Consider the following 17,822-nt stretch of genomic DNA (forward strand, 5'->3'; position numbering starts at 1 on the left):
TCCTTCCCAATTGAAATTGGAGGGTCTTTTGAAAAAAACACCCACAAATCCCTATGAAACCTCTTTCATCCCACACAAAGAGGCTTAACATTTCTGAATCAAACACCAAAAAAAAGAACTTTACTGGTGGCGCAGTGGTTAAGAATCCACTTACCAATGCAGGGGACACGGGTTCGAGCCCTGGTCCAAGAAGATCCCACATGCTGCGGAGCAACTAATCCCGTGTGCTACAACTACTGAGCCTGTGCTCTAGAGCCTGTGAGTCACAACTACTGAGCCCGTGTGCCACAACTACTGAAGCGCGTGCTCCTAGAGCCCGTGCTCCGCAACAAAAGAAGCCATCGCAGTGAGAAGCCCACGCACCACAACGAAGAGTAGCCCCCGCTCGCTGCAACTAGAGAAAGCCCGCGTGCAGCAAGAGACCCAACACAGCCAAATAAATAAATAAATGTTTTTTAAAAAAACAACCCCCCCCCAAAAAAACAGAGTGGGTATATGTATATGTATAACTGATTCACTTTGCTGTACACCTGAAACTAACACAACATTGTAAATCAACTCTACTCCAATAAAAATTTTTAAAAAAGATTATGAAAACATTTATTCAAGTCAAAGTTTGATTTCTCGGTGTATTAAGGAGATGAATCAAGAGGAATGCTTCTTCTGGGCAGGTGTTTACCTGCAATCTAAGGAAACGTTCCAGAATATTATAACATATTTTTCTCAGTTTAAAGGTAATAAACGATATAAATCATTAAGAAAGAATTACATCACCCATATTATCACCACCCTGAAATAACCGATTAAGACTTTTGTGTCTTTCCCTTTATTTTGTTTTTTTCTGTGTATGTTTGTGGCAGACATTGCCTGTTTTGGGGTCCGTCTCTTCCTCAGGGGCGCTGGTAAACCCTGACCAGTCTAAGAGGAAATCCATTCCTCCTATAGATAACTGGTTTGAGAAGTGGATGTGTGACTTGGTGCTGCTTAATGGTATACAATGGGAATTTTGCCAGGGGGTTTCTGGAAAGGATTCTCTTCTCCAATAAAGACATAAACAAGGCAGGAACACAACATGTTCTGACTCTGGACACTGATGTGTGAGGAGGTAACTCCTGAAGCTTTTGGCGTGGAGGGGGAACTAGCCGACATGTTGATGGAGCCAGAGCCAGAAAGGTGAAATGATCTTGGTTCATAGATGATGTTCGAAAGCCACCTGATTAACCGTTCCTGGAGCTGCCCTATCTCCAAATTTCATGTTCTATGAGATAATATATCCCCTTCATGTTTAAGCCACCCCTACTTATGATTTGCTGTTACTGGCATCCAAAAGCACCCTAACTGCTACAATATATATAGCTGTATAAATATATTTTGTAAAGTTTATTCTTTCATCCAACAAATATTTAATGAGGATGTCCCAGGCTTGAGTCATTCTGCAGACACACTTTGGCTCTGCTTTTTTCCACTTAACATTTTCTCTAGTCATTAAAAATTATTTGTACATGTAATTTTTAAATTGAAGCATAGTTGATGTACAATATTATATAAGTTACAGGTGTACAATATAGTGATTCACAATTTTTAAAGGTTCTACTCCATTTATAGTTATGATAGAATATTAGCTATATTCCCTGTTTATATGTCCTTATAGCTTATTTTGTACATAATATATATATATCTTATGTATACAGAATTTTTAAAAATTTATTTTATTGAAGTATAGTTGATTTACAATGTTGTGTTAATTTCTGCTGTACAGCAAGGTGATTCAGTTATACATATATATGTATATGTATATATTCTTTTTCATATTCTTTTCCATTATGGTTTATTACAGGATATTGAATATAGTTACCTGTGCTATACAGTAGGTCATTGATGTTTATCCATTTTATATATAAAAGCTTACATCTGCTGACCCCAACCTCCCACTACATCCCTCCCACATCCCCCTCCCCCTTGGCAACCACAAGTCTGTTCTCTATTATCTGTGAGTCTGTTTCTGTTTTGTAGATAAATGCATTTGTGTCATATTTTAGGTTTCACATATAAGTGATATCATATGGTATTTGTCTTTCTCTTTCTGACTTACTTCACTTAGTATGATAATCTCTAAGTCCATCCACGTTGCTGCAAGTGGCATTATTTCATTCTTTCTGATGGCTGAGTAGTTTTCCATTATTTATATGGACCACATCTTCTTTATCCATTCGTCTGTCAGTGGACACTTAGGTTGTTTCCATGTCTTGGCTATTGTAAATAATGCTGCTATGAACATAGGGATGCAGGTATCTTTTCGAATTACAGTTTTGTCCAGATATATGCCCAAGAGTGGGATTGCTGGATCATATGGCACCTCTATTTTTAGTTTTCTGAGGAACCTCCATACTGTTTTCTGTAGTGGTTGCACCAATTTACATTACCACCAACAGTGCAGGAGGGTTCCTTTTTCTTCACACCCTCTCCAGCACTTATTACTTGTAGACTTTTAATGATGGCCATTCTGACTGGTGTGAGGTGGTACCTCATTGTAGTTTTGATTTGCATTTCTCTAATAATTAGCAACGATGAGCATCTTTTCATGTGTCTATTGGCGATCTGTATATCTTCTTTGGAGAAATGTCTATTTAGGTCTTCTCCCCATTTTTTCGACTGGGTTTTTTGGTTTTTTATTACTGAGTATGAGCTGCTACATTTTGGAAATTAAGCCCTTATTGGTCGCATCATTTGCAATATTTTCTCCCAGTCCGCAAGTTGTCTTTTCATTTTGTTTACCATTGCTGTGCAAAAGCTTATGAGTTTGATTAGGTCACATTTGTTTATTTTTGCTTTTATTTTTATTGCCTTGGGAGACTGACCTAAGAAAACATTGGTATGGTTTATGTCAGAGAATATTTTGCCTGTGTTCTCTTCTAAGAGTTTTATGGTGTCATGTCTTATATTTAAATCTTTAAGCCATTTTGAGTTTATTTTTGTGTAGGGTGTGAGAGTGTGTTCTAACTTCATTGATTTACATGTGGGTTTCCAACTTTCCCAGCACCACTTGCTGAACAGACTGTCTTTTCTTTATATTCTTGCCTCCTTTGCCAAAGATTAATTGACTGTAGGTGTGTGAGTTTATTTCTGGGCTCACTATTCTGTTCCATTGATCCCTATGTCTGTTTTTGTGCCAGTACCATGCTGTTTGATTACTGTAGCTTTGCAGTATTGTCTGAAGTCTGGGAGGGTTTTGCCTCCTGCTTTGTTCTTTTTCCTCAGGATTGCTTTGGCAATTCTGGGCCTCTTATGTTTCCATATAGATTTTAGGATTATTTGTTTTAGTTCTGTTATGTATGTGTAATTTTAATGGCTACTTTTATTTAGTCTTTGCCCTGTTATCTGACACTTAGGTTGCTAAAGATTTTCATTATTAAAAGTAAAGACAGGGTGACATCACTGTACATAATTAGTCACATTTCTAATACTTTGGAGGATATATTCCTAAAAACAAACAAAAAAAAAAACAGAGAGAAAGATATAAATATTTTTAAGATGTCTCATGCATATTCCCAAATTGCTTTCTAGACAGTTTATGCCAATTTGTATGTCCCCATGCAATGTTTGAGATTTGCTGCTGCATCTGAAGTCACTCTCATAATATACATTTTTCTCCAAATGTTTCTGGAAAAAATTATGATTTAAGTCTACAGGACACATTTGCCCAACAAGTCAATGGCATAAAAAAAAAATGGAAAGGGAGACTGTTAACAAATGAAAGAGACTTAAAAGATATACTGCGTGGACCTCGTTAGGATCCTGATTCATACAGATGGTCTGTAAAAATATATTTTTGAGAGACTGAAATGTGGACTGGGTCTGGGTATTGATGTTAAAGAGTTAGTGTTAATTTCGTTAGGTGTGATAACGACATAGTGGTTATACTGGGAAAAAAAAAGTCCTTATCAGTTACAGATGCATCATTATTAATGGATGAAATGGCATGCTGTCTGGGATTTACTTTAAAAAAATTCCAGCAAATAAAGGGGGTAGGGTGGGATAGGAGAAACATGATTGGCAAGATTTTGACAATTGCTGAAACTGGGAAATGAGGGCTTATTATAGTAGTCTCTCTACCTCTGTGTATATTTGAAAAATATAATGCAAAGCTTTTTGATTTTTCACCTTGACTAATTTTTTGAAAGAATATGTAGTTGACACTATACGCATAAAAGGGTGGGAGACGGCAGACCTATTCTCCTCTCTTCATGGTCTAAGTGAAGGGCTCTTTTGGGGTTGACCGGGACGCTGGCAGTGCCTAATTGCTTCATTCCTGGCCCCAAGGACACCAGGGAGCCTGGTTTGGTCCCAGGAGCACATTAAAACAGATCTGAGGGCTTCCCTGGTGGCGCAGCGGTTGAGAATCTGCCTGCCAATGCAGGGGATATGGGTTCGAGCCCTGGTCTGGGAAGATCCCACATGCCGCGGAGCAACTAGACCCGTGAGCCACAATTACTGAGCCTGTGCGTCTGGAGCCTGTGCTCCGCAACAAGAGAGGCCGCGATAGTGAGAGGCCTGCGCACCGCGATGAAGAGTGGCGCCTGCTTGCCACAACTAGAGAAAGCCCTCGCACAGAAACGAAGACCCAACACAGCCATAAATAAATAAATAAATAAATAAATAAATAGACTTGATCAATGCAGGGATGCCACAAACCTTCATTTAAAAAAAAAAAACAAAAAAACCCGATCTGAAATGGCCAAGGGAGCTCGGCCGAAGAAGACTGCCAGGCGAGCTCCCTTGGCCTCCAAACCAAACTCATGTGCCCTTGATCCCCAGTCAGCTAGCTCATCTGCTCCCAGACTCAGGGGCTGGACACAAATCGGATGACTTCAGGCTTGAAGCACAGGAAAGAAACTGTATATTGAAAAGCACCACCTGTGACAATCAGATTCATTTGTGTGCCTATGAAATACAAAGAGACCGAATGCATGGGATGTAACAAGTTTTTAAAACCGATTTAATGGCATCACTGGTCGGGAGAGGCACACGTACATTCAGAAATGTAAGTGAAGACTGTAGGGTTTCAGCTTCTGATTCAGCCGATCCCCTGATTTGGGTACCAGATCTGGCAGCTACTGCAGTCTGGGTGTCTAGGTAAAGCATGGAACTTAGCCGCTTGGTTAATTTCCCTCTCTCAGTTCTACTTACAGTGTGTACACCTGACAGTGGTTTCACTCACTTAGCTTAGGCAGGTGGAAAGATCACAGGCCTGGGAGACAAGATAAATCTCGGTTCTAACTCTGGCTTTACACCTGTACACCCGGGAGCGGGCCTGGGTATTAGGAGTCAGTGATACCTGGCAGAGGGCAGGCCTTTGATAATGCCTGTGTCCTTTTCCTCCACTAAGGAGGACCCTGAGGCTTATTATTCCCAGTCCAAGGGATCCGTAATGCTCAGTATTATGGGACTCAAAAAAGTGGGAGACTTTCTATGAAAAAGCCTGCATTATTAGCTGACACACTGTTAAGCTCTGAGAGTAGTAAAAGCTATGGCAACACCTCTAACTGCAAATATTAGGAAGCTGTCTCCCGTTGCTTCTATGAATAACACCACTTGTGCCATCTGTCATTTTTGCTGATTGAAAAGATGGTCGTGATCAAGCAAATAGTGTAGGTAATCAAAAGTCACAGGTTATCCTTTCTTTCATAAAATTGAATGTTTTAAAACCAAACAAACAAGATAGAATATAGAGATTTTAAATCCCTGGAACATGTTGCAAAATCACTAGAAGTCTCAGTCATTGGAAAAAAATCAGCTTATCAAGCTTGTCAGCTGGCTTCAGCAACAAACCTATATGGATCTCAGTCATTCATCCCAAGTGAGGCTGCATTCGGGACCCTGAAGCCAGGATAGCACTACTGTGCCTTTACTTTGGCCCTTGACTCACTCTGCCTTGTTTTGTAGACAGCAGTTTATCTGTCCCAGCCTGGATGATGGGCTCCTGGAGGCCAAGGACTTTGTCCAGGCCATCATTGTGTGGCCCAGACAACTAGTGCTGCCCCTGACCTTAACAGATGCTCAATAAATAATTGTTCTTACCTTTGACTGAGAGCTACTCATTACTCCTGCTTCTCTGCTGTCCAAGAGGAAAATCATTAAGTTCCTTCTGGGATCAGAGGAACATTTTGTAAAAGAAAACATTTGCCCACTTGAGTCTTGTGTTACACAAGAAAGCTCTCTGTTGGCAAATGCCTCCCCTCACTCCTCCACATATACACCTGTTGTTACCTCTGGGCCTTCCCTTTTTTTAATATATTTTTTTAATTTAACAAATACAGCTCAAAAAATGAGCTGCCCTGTTGAATTGTTTTTTGTTGTTATTGTTGTTTTTTATTGGGGTATAGTTCCTTTACAATGTTGTGTTAGTTTCCACTGCACAACAAAGTGAATCAGCTATACGTATACACATATCCCCTCCCTCTTGGACCTCCCTCCCACCCCACCCCCCATCCCACCCAACTAGGTCACTGCAGAGCACCCAGCTGAGCTCCCTGTGCTATATAGCAGGTTCCCACTAGCTACCTGTTTCACTCATGGTAGTGTATATATGTCAATCTCAATCTCCATCCCCTCTTCCCCACCGTGTCCACATGTTCATTCTCTATGTCTGTGTCTATTCCTGTCCTGCAAATAGGTTCATATGTACCATTTTCCTAGATTCCACATACATGCGTTAATATACGATATTTGTTTTTCTCTTTCTGACTTATGTCACTCTGTATGACAGACTCCAGGTCCATCCACGTCTCTACAAATGACCCAATTTCATTCCTTTTTATGGCTGAATAATATTCCATTGTATATATGTACCACATCTTCTTTATCCATTCCTCTGTTGATGGACATTTAGGTTGCTTCCATGTCCTGACTACTGTAAATAGTGCTGCAGTGAACATTGGGGTGCATGTGTCTTTTTGAATTATGGTTTTCTCAGGGTATCTTGGGCCTTCCCTATTTTCAATAACTTTATCCTTTTTTTGGAATGTTGTTGGGTCAGTAAATGGCTGCAGATAAACGTTTCTCCTTTTTCCTGCGTGTTGCCTCAGTTCTGTTTCAATGAAGAGAGCCGCAATACTCTGCTAGCCTTACAGCTTTGGGGCAAGGGCTCCAGCTTTCATTTTTATATCTTCTTAGTGCAGAAGCATTCACAAGCTTTACTGGTTTCAGGAATTCACTGAGCCAGAGGAGGTTCCCCCCGCAGCCCTAAGTAATCAGGAACTAATCACTCCACACCTTGGTCACGCCTCCATGTTCTTTAGACTGGGTAGAAGAAGACACTGCTCTCAGCTCAGTCCTTAAACTTACTAAGTTTTTTCTTAATTCTCCACTACTTCAACTGCCTCCTTGCAACTCAAGCTTGGGGATAAGAATTAAAGTTACTAACAAGAGAAAAGACAGCAAAGAGAGAATTTCCTTACATCATAATGAAGATATCTAATAAATGAAACCTACACTGCCAAGAGTCACTAAAGGCCTTTAATTTTCAGAACAAGAGTTCCCAGAGAAGAGATGGTGGTCTGACTTTCTCTCTACCATTAAGGGCCAGGGCTGTAACTCCCAGTGGAATTATTCCCTGTCCCTTGCTCCTTCCTTACCTGATCGCCCATTCCACTCCACGCCATCCCGCTAAAAAGCAATCAGTATCTTCCTGCAGGCTCTTGGCTATACATTGTTAATTTCCTACCCTAGATAGACCCTTGTATGCTGAGAAAGGAAAATTGAATTTACTTGGAAAACTAAATGGTAACACAGTTTGCACACCTAGGTGTTTGGGAAAGGTGGCCCGTTGGCTCCACAAGAGGGAGCAGGAGGTCATAATCCCAGAAGCTCACAAATCGCGAGGTCCGATCTGACCACGTCCCAGGATGCACTGGGAGGCAGCCACGGGCTGAGCTGTGGCAGCAAAGAAAAGTGTTGGCTAGATGATAGCAGGGTGTTATCAGGAAAGAGGATAATGGGTGAATCCTAGAGATCCCAATGATGTGGCCCCGGTTAGGAAACTGAGCTTGATAATAAAGAAAAAATACAGGGCTTCCCTGGTGGCGCAGTGGTTGAGAATCTGCCTGCTAATGCAGGGGACACGGGTTCGAGCCCTGCTCTGGGAAGATCCCACATGCCGCGGAGCAACTGGGCCCGTGAGCCACAACTACTGAGCCTGTGCGTCTGGAGCCTGTGCTCCGCAACAAGAGAGGCCGCGATAGTGAGAGGCCCGCACACCGCGATGAAGAGTGGGCCCCGCTTGCCACAACTAGAGAAAGCCCTGGCACAGAAACGAAGACCCGACACAGCCAAAAATAAATAAATTAATTAAAGTTATCCTTTAAAAAAAAAAAAAGAAAAAAGAAAAAATACAAACAAGGAGGTTTGACTTGAATAAAAAAACTGAACCCAGGGTGGCATGATGAGTACTTATTTTTCAGATGGTGTTTATTTTCAGAAGGACTTTGATGCCCATCCCCTCAAACAAATCAGACTGCTCATGTTTACTGAATCATTTGCTTGGAAGAAATTCGTGTCCCTCACAGTGGGCTGAAGATTAGTGCCCCTGAGTGAGAAATACTGAGTGTATTTTTCTTCCGTTTCTCCTTTTTCTCAGTGATGTCCACTGTCCTACAGTTGGTATTCTTACTAACATATCTGTGTGTAGGGGTAGAAAGGTCAAGGAAGTCAAAACTGTGAACAGTAAGAGACAAAGGCAAGAGAGACTTTTTATATGTTATCAAACTATAACAACTAACACCTCAGTTACCACTCCCAAAGCATGAGAGTTTTGTTTAAAGATCGGAAAATCTTGAGCAAATTGTTCATTTCCATATATGCTGGCATGTACTGTTTCTCTGCCTGAAACATCACCACCACCACGCACGCACACACACACACACAAATACACACGCACACACGCACACACACACATGCACCCTCCTTGCCTTGCCTAACTCCTCTTTAGCTTTAGGTTCTCCCTGTTTAGTCTTCCTAGACCCCAAGTCTGAGATGGGTTTCCCTCTTAATAGCTCCCATAAGACCCTGAACATTCTCCAGCACCACGCTTATCACAACACTTATCACAAAATATAGTAATCACTTCACTCCATTAGAGCTCCATGAAGGCAGGGGCCAGATCTATCTTTTTCCACAGTTCTAGTCCCCATTCCTGGAATGGCAGCCAATAAGTGTTTATAGAATAAATGAACTCTGTAAGACTTTTCTTTGTATGAGCCTTTGTTTATCTCTCTGAACAACGTCTGTTAAGTATGGTTGTTCAGGTCATCTACTGTATGAGGACATCTAGCAGAATCGGGAGGGGAGGCTGAAATCCAGCCCACGTTCTCATCACCAAGCCACTGTCACTGGTGGTATCCACTCAGAGGAAGAGGTACCTTTCTCTGATTTGCACTGTGGCACCATGTGCGCTTTGAGCAGCCCAGCTCTGAACAACGCTTAGTGTCTTCAACAGCAAGTCAGAATTCTCCCTCTCGTTCCTAGAAAGGCTAGGACAGAGTGCTTTTACCAAACTGTTTCTTCAGGTCCTTTGCCAGCCATCAAAGCCAAGACTGACCCCATTCACGGCAAAGATCTCCCTCACTCTCCTCTGATTTGTGTCTCCTGCAGGGTTTGGGATGACGACTCCAGCCACAGTAGAAGGAAAAATCTTTCTGATCTTCTATGGCCTCCTCGGGTGCTCCAGCACCATCCTGTTCTTCAACCTCTTCCTGGAGCGCCTGATCACCGTCATCGCCTGCATCATGAAATCGTGCCACCAGCGGCAGCTCCGGAGGCGGGGGGCCTCGCCCCAGCAGAGCCTGAATAACCCGGGGAAAGGTGAGGTGGACCGCTCGGCTGGCTGGAAGCCCTCCGTGTACTATGTCATGCTGATCCTGTGCATGGCCTCCCTCCTCATCTCCTGCTGCGTGTCCGCCATGTACACCTCCGTGGAAGGATGGAGCTACTTCGACGCACTCTACTTCTGCTTTGTGGCTTTCAGCACCATTGGCTTTGGGGACCTCGTCAGCAGCCAGAACGCCCGGTATGCCAGCCAGGGCCTCTACCGCTTCGCCAACTTCGTCTTCATCCTCATGGGCGTCTGCTGCATCTACTCCTTGTTCAATGTCATCTCCATCCTCATTAAACAGTCCATGAACTGGATCCTGAGGAAGATGGATGGCGGGTGCTGCCAACAATGCCAAAGACGACTCTTGCAGTCCCGGAGGAACGTGGTGATGCCAGGCACTGTCCAGAACCGGTGCAACATCTCCATAGAAACGGATGGAGTCAGAGAGAGTGACACGGATGGGCGGCGTCTCTCGGGTGAGATGATCTCCATGAAGGACTTCTTGGCGGCCAACAAGGTCTCACTAGCCATCCTCCAGAAGCAGCTGTCCGAAACGGCCAATGGCTGCCCCCACCAGACCAGCACTCTGTCACTGGACGATGAATTCTCAGGGGGGGTAGGAGCCTTTGCAATAATGAACAACAGGCTGGCAGAGACCAGCGGGGACAGGTAGGGGCAAGCAGAGAATGGACAACGAGGGTACTGTCACCCAGCTCAGCTCTGTGCCCTGGCTGGGTTCATTCTGCTCCTTCTAGCCTGGAGCCCAGCTTGAGAAATCTCATCTTCTTGTCTCCAGCAAACAGCCACTTCCCAGGGCTGCGGGAACCTGCAGCCTCCATGCCTTTCTCCTTATCTTTATTCTTTAAGTCTAAATTCAGTCTTTTAAAAATGAACCACAAAAGCAGTCTAAGACATCACGTTGTCTTCTTTACCCACCTTGCTGCAGGGTTTTAACTGCCTAAGAGAGGGAGGGCTTCCTTAAGCCTTGATATCCTGCTGCTCTATTTTTCATTTGGAAATAAAAATCCTGAAGATCCTGATTTTCCCCTGGAACTCTGAACAGCTGAATTAACTGCCTCTCTTAGTCCCTTCAACAAAGGGAGGGTGGGAACTGTTTGAGAATGTGACTGGGCTTTCTTTTTGCTGGGCTTCCTTCTGGGCAGATTCATCCATGGGGCCATGGCTAGGGAAAGCATCTGTTCCTCTTTATACCTGCCTCTCTATTTTTGTTTTTCCTTTCTTTTATTTTTAAGCTCTTAACGCTTGACTAAGGTGTCTGTGGGACCTCAGTGTGGTAAGAAAACAAAATTCAGCTTCAGGCCTTTAAACTGAGGCGTGGTGGTGGGAAGACTCACTCTTGTCACTAAGCTCTATTCTTAACACGTTAAGCTCTGTTCTTAACACGTTATGCTCTGTTCTTAACACGTTAAGCTCTACTGAATGGACCCTTTGAATGGTCCCAGAGACCACTTCATTTTTACCAGGGCTTGGGGCCCATTGCAAAGATAATGGCTGACTATTTATTAGAATCGAAAGTTTAATAAATCCTCATTTTATTAACGAAGATTACATGATTGCTCATTAAGGACATTGGGGGGAGGGTGCCTAATTAAACAGGCACTTACTGCACTCAGAGAAAAAGGAAATAGGAAGTTAATTTTAAGAATGTGAACATCATCTTGGATTCTTGGCTGGAGAAACATTCTAGACCACATAATGAAACTTGGCTTCTCTTGTCTAATCCATTTCATTTCTGCCTTGTGGTATTGTAACAAGTCTAATTACATAACCTCCCATGTTGTTAAAGCAGTCCATGCTAGGAACAAGAGCTGTTGATCTTCTTCATCTACGCAGGAGAGAAGATTTGGGGGGATGAGAGCAGAGTTCATAAGAGATAGCTGCAGTTTTTATAAGATGAGAATGGTGTCCAAAAGGCACTTTCAGAAATGAGGAAGAAAGATGGGCGCCATAAAGAAGATAAAGCAGAAAAGCTCTGCCCAGTGAAACTGAATTGTTGAGCAGAAAGCATCAGGCTGGGAGGACCCTTAGGAACCATCCCATCCAACCCCCTTGTTTTTGACACAAGGAAACAGAGGCACGCAGGGATTGCTCCTTGTCTGAATGCTCAGGGCTGATGGGGCGCAGCTAGGAGAAGCGCCCAGGTCTCTGATGAAGTCTGGGCTCTTCACCCATGCTCTACCCAGCCTCAGAACACCCCCAACAGCTCCCTCTCCAGACTGAGTTGACTTTTCTTCCAGCTGGCAAACCCAGATATTTTCTTTACGGTACCAGGAGTGCCCTAGAGCCAAAGTGTGATAAGCAGCAGTGCTGGGCTTTGAACTTAGGGCTGTGAAGCTCCAAAGTCAGAGATCTTCAACCATTACCTTGTATCACGCTTACAGGGCAGCAGCCTGGAGCTACTGCAAAACCCTTGTTAGGAACTTCTGATCATAAACTGAGCTCCCTGGGGGCTCTGCCCTGCACGAGGCACTGTGGGGATGGGGAGAGCATCTGGGTCCCTGTCCCTAGGGGATTTCTTGATCTCCACATTCCTGGTACAGGGACTGGCACGAAGCAAGGCCTTGCTTCTCTAACCTGGGTCCCTAGAGATCTCGCAGGTGTACCAAGAGGCCAAGAAGCATCAGTATAAGCAAGCCTCATCTTTCTGGAGGGTCAGTTTTACTAAATGATTTTTGCAGAGAGATGTTATGTCAAAACACATCTATTTAAGTAGGTCCCAAAATTGGCATAAACTTTTAAGCTAAACATGAAAAACATTTGTGATCTTATGATGAGCTTTCTAAGTCTTCTCAGAGTCTCAGAGGATGAGTTTGTTCTCCTCTAGGTTGGGGGTTCCCTGGTGGAAACACTTGAGAACCAGTGTAAGGAGAGAAAAGTGCAGTGCATTTAAGATGGATGGATAGATGGATGGGAGTAACATGCCAAAAAAATTACAAAACTAGGAAACTTCGTTTAGATAAACCTCTTTATACTTACCCTTAGGCGTGAGTTGGTCAATAAGAGAATTTCTAGATAGTAATATCAAAGCTGGAGTTCAAAACCTGGAGCCCACAAATCCCCTAATATTGTTATGTATGCGTACATGAACGTGAGCGGAAACACACATGTGCAATTTCCTAGGTAACGAGCTTCATGGTTTTCATCATGTTTCCAAAGGGGTCCTCACATCTTCACTAGAGTAAGAACGTTTACTGCTATTTTCTCTTGTTACCTTTGTCCCCACTCAGCATGTCTCTAGCCCTCCTGACCAGTTCTCTCTATTCTGTTCTCTCTGAACTGTCACTGTGTGACCTTTTGGTTGGCCCAGGTTCTTCTGTTTAGGAACCCAGAGACTCCCCGGAGTGATAAAGGACCTTTTGACTCAGCATCATGAGGTGGTCAGGCTTCATCCATGGCTGGGCTCACAGCTGGCCATCTTGAGCTCTCTGTGACGCTGTAAATGTGAACTGGCCTTGAATGCAGGGACCTCAAAGCTAAGACCCAAGTGACCATCAAGTTTCTCAAGTGACCATCATCCCACGCACTTGCACAAGTTTTGTTATATCTCCATCCTACCTGAAATAGTATCTTCTTGATATTTTAATCAGCTCAGTTTTAATCAGTTTTGTTTTAAAAAGAAACCTTTTCTCACTACCTAAACAGAAGACTCGTCACTTGCCATAAACAGAAAATAGAGTCATTGCAAACACCAATAAAATGAAGATAAAACTATGTTATAAAATTCTAACAAGATCCCGTATCCTAGTAAAGGCTTTAATCCCGAGATCTTTTCTCTCTCGGTTAAAAACGGAGATTGGCAAATGTGGGGGGGAGTTGTTATAAAGACTCATTAGCACCAAACAGAGACTCTCTTCATGATGTAATGAAAGGACTGGAAGAGAATTGGGAAGGGAGTAACTTTCTCACCGTACGATTCAGTGTTAATTCATTCCAAGCCTGCGGGCCCCGAAAATCATCTCATGTTCCACCCAAATCATTGGTGCACATCCCACATTGGGGGGGCTACATAAAAGTAACAAAATACAGCACAGTTTCTGAGGTCATGCCCACCACGTGGTAAAGAACAGTTCTTGGATTTGAACACCAGGCCCAGTAGTTCTAATGTGAGAGACAGTGGGCAGGTCTCTCAACCTCACTGTGTCCCATTCCCTCTGTACCTGTGATGTGGAAACAGTAGCAACACCAGATCAAATGAGGAGATGCTCAGGGCAGGGCTTTGTGGCCTCTGAGGAGCTGCAAATGCAGTGGGCGCTGGTGGTCCACGTGCTACGGGGGTGGGGGGACGTTATATCCAACAGGGAAAGATTTTGTTCTCTTCTTGCACCTGCCACCCAGCACTTGCCACACTGCACTTCATTAACTGTTCTCATTTATTAAATGGTGTCACTCTTGGTGATGGTTATATACTAAACCAAAAGACCCCAATGCCTTTGTTTCTGTTCCACTGAGTCCTTTTATTTTAGTATTAGCTGAGCCAATTGAAATGATTTGGCACAGTAGAATGTTCTGGGAAAGCTGTAATATCTTGGATATTGCTAGAATTTTATAGCTTTTAAGGCTTATCCATTCACAGTTGTAATATTTTGACTTTCATAACCACATTGCGAAGTAGGTAGGGTACTTATCTTCAAACTGCCTTTAATCTTTTCTGAAATAAGAGAGAGAAATAATCACACTTCACATAAAAATTAACTGGGGTTCAGATTGAAGTAAGTTAGAGAATAAGTAAGTTAAAATTATACAGACTGGGTTTGAAGTTTGGCTTTGTCACCTTCTGGCTATATGAACATGGGAAAATTACTTAATGTTTTAAAGCCTGGTTTCCTCATTGTTAATGTGGGAACAGTTGTATCTGCATTGCAGCATCACTGCACCAGGAAAATGAAGTGATCTGGGTCTAGGCTCTCATCATCAGGACTATGGTCCCTAAGCCCTTGGAAGTGAAGGATGATAAGTCACAGCATTTCAGAAGCCAAAGGAAAAACAAGACCAGCTTCTAGAAGAGCCCATTTTATTCCAAGATTTGGAAAGAAAGGAAGTTTCCTCCTTCTTATATGACATAATGTAATACATTCTTTTATGACCAAGTGAGATTTATCCCTAGGATGCAAGGATGGTTTAACATTCACAAAGCAATAAATGTGATACACCACCAATAGGCTGAAGATAAAAATCATAGAGTCATCTCAATAGATGTAGAAAAAGCATTTGACAAAATACAGCATCCTTTCATGATAAAAAAAAACTCTCAACAAATTGGGTATAGAAGGAATGTACCACAGCATAATAAAGGCCATAGATGACAAGCCCACAGCTAACATCATACTCAACAGTGAAAGGCTGAAATCTTTTAAGGTCAGGAACAAGACAAGGATGCCCACTCTCATCATTCCTATTGAACATAGTACTGGAAATCCTAGCCAGAGAAATTAGGCAAGAAAAAAAAATAAAAGGTATCTAAATCAGAAAGGAAGAAGTAAAAATTCTCTCTGCAGATGGTATGATCTTACATATGGAAAATCCAAAAGACTCCACAAAAAATGTTGTTAGAATTAATCAATGAATTCAGTAAAGTTGCAGGATACAAAATCAGTTGTATTTCTATACACTAACAATGAAATATCTGAAAAAGAAGTAAAAGAATCCCATTTATATTAACATCAAAAACAATAAAATATTTAGGAATAAATTTAACCAAGAAGTTGAAAGATCTGTACACTGAAAACTATAAGACTTTGATTAAAGAAATTAAAGACACAAATAAAAGATATCCCATGTTAATGAGTCAAAAAAATTAATATTGGTAAAATGGCCATAATACCCCAAACCATCTGTAAATTCAATGCAATCTCTATCAAAATTCCAATGGCATTTTTCACAGAAATAGAAAAATAACCCTACAATTTGTATGAAACCACAAAGACCCCAAATAGCCAAAACAATCCTTAGAAAGAAGAACAAAGCTGGAGGCATCACGCTTTCTGACTTCAAACTATATTACAAGGCTATAGTAATCAAAACAGTATGGTACTGGCATAAAACCAAACACATGGACCAATGGAACAGAATCAAAAGCCCAGAAATAAACCCAAGCATATGCAGTCAACTAATATTTGATTAGGGAGCCAAGAATACTCAATAGAGAGAAGACAGCCTCTTCAATAAATGGTTCTGGGAAAATTGGACATTCACTCATGCATTCAAGCAAAAGAATAAAAGCAATACATTCATTCGTTCAAGCAAAAGAATAAAACTAGACCCTTATCTTACACCACTCACAAAAATTAACTCAAAATGGATTAAATACATAAATACTGAAACCATAAAACTCCTAGAAGAAAACATAGGGGGAAATCTCCTTGACATTGGTCTTGGCAATGATTTTTTTAGATATGACACCAAAAGGACAAGCAATAAAGGCACAAATAAACAAGAGGGGCTACATCAAACTTAAAAGCTCTGCATAGCAAAAGAAATAACAAGATGAAAAGGCAACCTACAGAATGGGAGAAATTATTTGCAAACCATCTATCTGATAAGAGGTTAATATCTAAAATGTGTATGGAATTCATGCAACTCAACAGCAAAAAAATCAAACAATCTGATTTAAAAATGGGCAGAGGACCTGAATAAACATTTTTCCAAAGAAGACAAACAAACGGCCAATAGATACGTGAAAAAATTCTCAATGTCATACTCTCTGTGCCTCCAGAGGAATGGGGTTATCTATAGCCATGTACCACATGGGAAGCAATGAGGAAATTCCCACCCCTTACTTAAACAAAAAAGTGTACTGGAAGATTCAGTCTTCTGGTATGGAAAAAAGGTAGCCTAGTGGTTTGATAGATTGTCTTGTCATCTCATTTAAAAATTTAGCTACTGCTTCCTGGATATACAGTGGTGTGCTAATAATGTGGGATGGAAAGTACCAGATGAGGTGGGAATTCTCATGCCTGGCTGTGCATCAGCATCCTTTAAGGACTTTTGTTAACACGACAGACTCTCAGGTTCCATTCCTCACCTACTGAAAAATATTCTCTGATGCTGGAACCTCAGAAATATATTTTGCACAGTGTTCATTGGTGCTTTTGACGTGCAGTCAGGTTGAGAGCCCCTGTTGAGGAGGAGCTTGTTATCTTGGGTTCCAGAAATGACTGTATATAATTAGTAAGGATGATCTAACAAGAACAGTACCTTACCTGGCATAATCTTTATACTTTTTGAAGAGCTTCCATGTGTGCCATGTGCCACTTGATCCTGATGACAGTCCTGTGAAGAAGGCATCACCATTCCCACATTTCTGATGAGGAAACTGAGCCTCAGAAAAATGTAAGGACTTGATAAAACTTCTGGCCTCTACCCCTAGATGTGGAGAGCTGGAAGGAACATCACTCCAGCCAAACAATGAAAAAGAGCCAGATGAGCTTCAAATTCTCCACTTTGTGGGAAATCACTGGAGAGCTGAGGTCGCAGAGCAACTGGCCCAAAACAGGAGGAAAAACATAATCTGCCGAAGAAGAGGAAACGCAAGTGCTCACTTAGCTGGGGTAGAAGCATTTAGCCAGAATAATTGATGAACTGGTGAATGATGAGTCTAGCCTCGTGGGATGTGTGAAGCCCCAAGGTCCACAGAAACTGGAGGAGCCCACACCCTCTTGCAGATCTTTTCTCCATGAACCCCACTGAGCACTCACAGAAGAGACCCAAAAGAGCTCCAAGAAAGTGTCCATCATGGCACAAAGCCAGAGGAGGGGAGTGGCTGCCACGTGGGGAGAGAAACTCCACCAGGACCCTCTCTCTCCTGTCTCCCCTATGGGACAAAAGCCTTAATGTGGAGTGGAGGTGGGGCAACAAAATCTGCTCTCAGGGCAGAGTGAAAACTCACTGCAGTGGGGGCAAGGGGACAGAAAAGCATCTCTGCTTCAGGGAGAGA

General features: G+C 42.3%; 1 protein-coding gene across 1 annotated transcript in view; it reads left to right on the forward strand.

The window, feature by feature from the left end:
* Nucleotides 1-10,625, forward strand: part of LOC114236130 (potassium channel subfamily K member 13) — a 122,556-nt gene extending 111,931 nt beyond the window's left edge. The window contains exon 2 of the mRNA XM_057542480.1: nucleotides 9,649-10,625. Coding sequence (XP_057398463.1) covers nucleotides 9,649-10,541 — 893 coding nt within the window. The 3' untranslated portion in view covers nucleotides 10,542-10,625. The remainder of the gene's footprint in view (nucleotides 1-9,648) is intronic.
* The last annotated feature ends 7,197 nt before the right edge of the window (nucleotides 10,626-17,822 follow it).

The sequence above is a fragment of the Balaenoptera acutorostrata genome, chromosome 3 (genome assembly GCF_949987535.1).
Source record: "Balaenoptera acutorostrata chromosome 3, mBalAcu1.1, whole genome shotgun sequence".
NCBI lineage: Eukaryota > Metazoa > Chordata > Mammalia > Artiodactyla > Balaenopteridae > Balaenoptera > Balaenoptera acutorostrata.